Here is a 1,566-nt window from a genome sequence, read left to right as displayed (position 1 = left end):
GTCAACACGGGATGTACGTTTAAGGACTTTCAAGTATATAAACCGAAAGAATTCCATGGGGATAAAGGTGCGATTGTTACTCTTCGTTAGCTTGAGGAAATGGAGTCAATAATTATTATCAGTAAGTGTACCGAAGAGGAAAGTATCTAGTACTCGTCCCAGATTTTTGAAGGAGAGGCACTAGAATGGTGGAACACGTTGATTGAAATCAAGGGAAGAAGTAATATGTACAATAAGGAATGGAAGATTTTCAAAGAACTGGTCAGACAAGGGTTCTGCCCGATACATGAAGTCGATCAAATTCAAACCAAGCTTTGGAACCACAAGGTCATCGGCACTAATCTCAAGGAATACAACACGAAGTTCCTTGAATACTGTAGACTTGTACCACATCTGGTTACACCAGAGTACAACAAAGTAACCAGATACATTTATGGGTTGCCAAAGGAAATTCTTGATCATGTAAGATCACATATGCCTGCTAGCATTGAGTCTGCTATTGAATTATCAGGATATCTGATGGAAAGTATGATTCGAAATAAGGATGAAGAGAAAAGGATGGTGGTAGAAAGGAAGAGAGAGAATGATGGTAGACAGAAGTTTGGAAAAGGTAGAGAAGGGTCAAGTGTGTTTAATCGACCGTTGTGTAAGAATTGTGGTAAAAAGCATGATGGTAGATGTTTGAAACCCACCCCCAAAGTTGATGTTCGCAAGTTTGATCTGTATTCAACTTGCAACTTTTGTAAACGACCGAGACACAAGAAGGAGGATTGTAGGAAGGAATTGATCGTCTGTTTTGATTGTGATGAGAAAGGGCACTTTAGTGCGGAATGCACTAAGAAGAAACCAGCAGTTGGAGGTGCCAGTGGTAGTGGTGCCAGAAATGAAGTCAAGAGGGGAAATGCCCGTGCATTCATGCTTAATACTCAGAAGGCGAGAGATTTACCAGACATGATTACTGGTACGTTTCCTGTTAATAATGTTTATGCTAGGGTTTTATTTGACTCAGGAGCCAATCAAAGTTTCATAGATTATAAGTTTTGTAGTCTATTGAATGAACCTTTAGTTAAACTAAATAATCAATATGAAGTAGAAACGGCTAATGGAAACTTAATCCGAATATCTGAGGTATTAAATAGTTATATTATCTTAGCCGGATATGAAATGCCAGTGCAATTGTTACCAATGGAGTTAGTTGGATTTGATGTTATTTTAGGGATGGACTGGTTAGCCGCCAACCAAGCCCAAATACTATGTAATGAAAAAGCTATTGAAATTTTAACTCCAAATAAGAAAATGATGCGAATAGCTGGCGATAAAGATTCTGGTAAGATAGGAATCATTTAAAAAATAAAAGCTAGTCATTGTTTGGGAAAAGGTTGCTTAAAATTTATGGCTTATGTAACCAAGGAGCCCGAGTCTAAGAAACTAGAATAGGTCCCAATTGTCGCTGAATTCAAGGATGTATTTCCTGATGAATTGCCTGGAATTCCTCCCGATCGAGAAGTTGAGTTTAGAATTGATTTAGTTTCAGGAACAGCTCCAATTGCTAAATCTCCTTATAGA

The 1,566-nt window shown here is 38.1% G+C and overlaps 1 protein-coding gene across 1 annotated transcript; it reads left to right on the top strand.

The window, feature by feature from the left end:
- The first annotated feature begins 225 nt into the window (after positions 1-225).
- Positions 226-1,347, top strand: LOC143585745 (uncharacterized). The gene has a single exon (XM_077067456.1). The coding sequence runs from the start codon at positions 226-228 to the stop codon at positions 1,345-1,347; it is 1,122 nt and encodes a 373-aa protein (XP_076923571.1).
- The last annotated feature ends 219 nt before the right edge of the window (positions 1,348-1,566 follow it).

This window comes from Bidens hawaiensis, unplaced genomic scaffold (genome assembly GCF_021521415.1).
Source record: "Bidens hawaiensis isolate Kalapana, Puna unplaced genomic scaffold, B.hawaiensis_p1.1 tig00034162_1, whole genome shotgun sequence".
NCBI classification, from domain to species: Eukaryota; Viridiplantae; Streptophyta; class Magnoliopsida; order Asterales; family Asteraceae; genus Bidens; species Bidens hawaiensis.
This window is presented reverse-complemented; position numbering and strand designations above follow the sequence as displayed.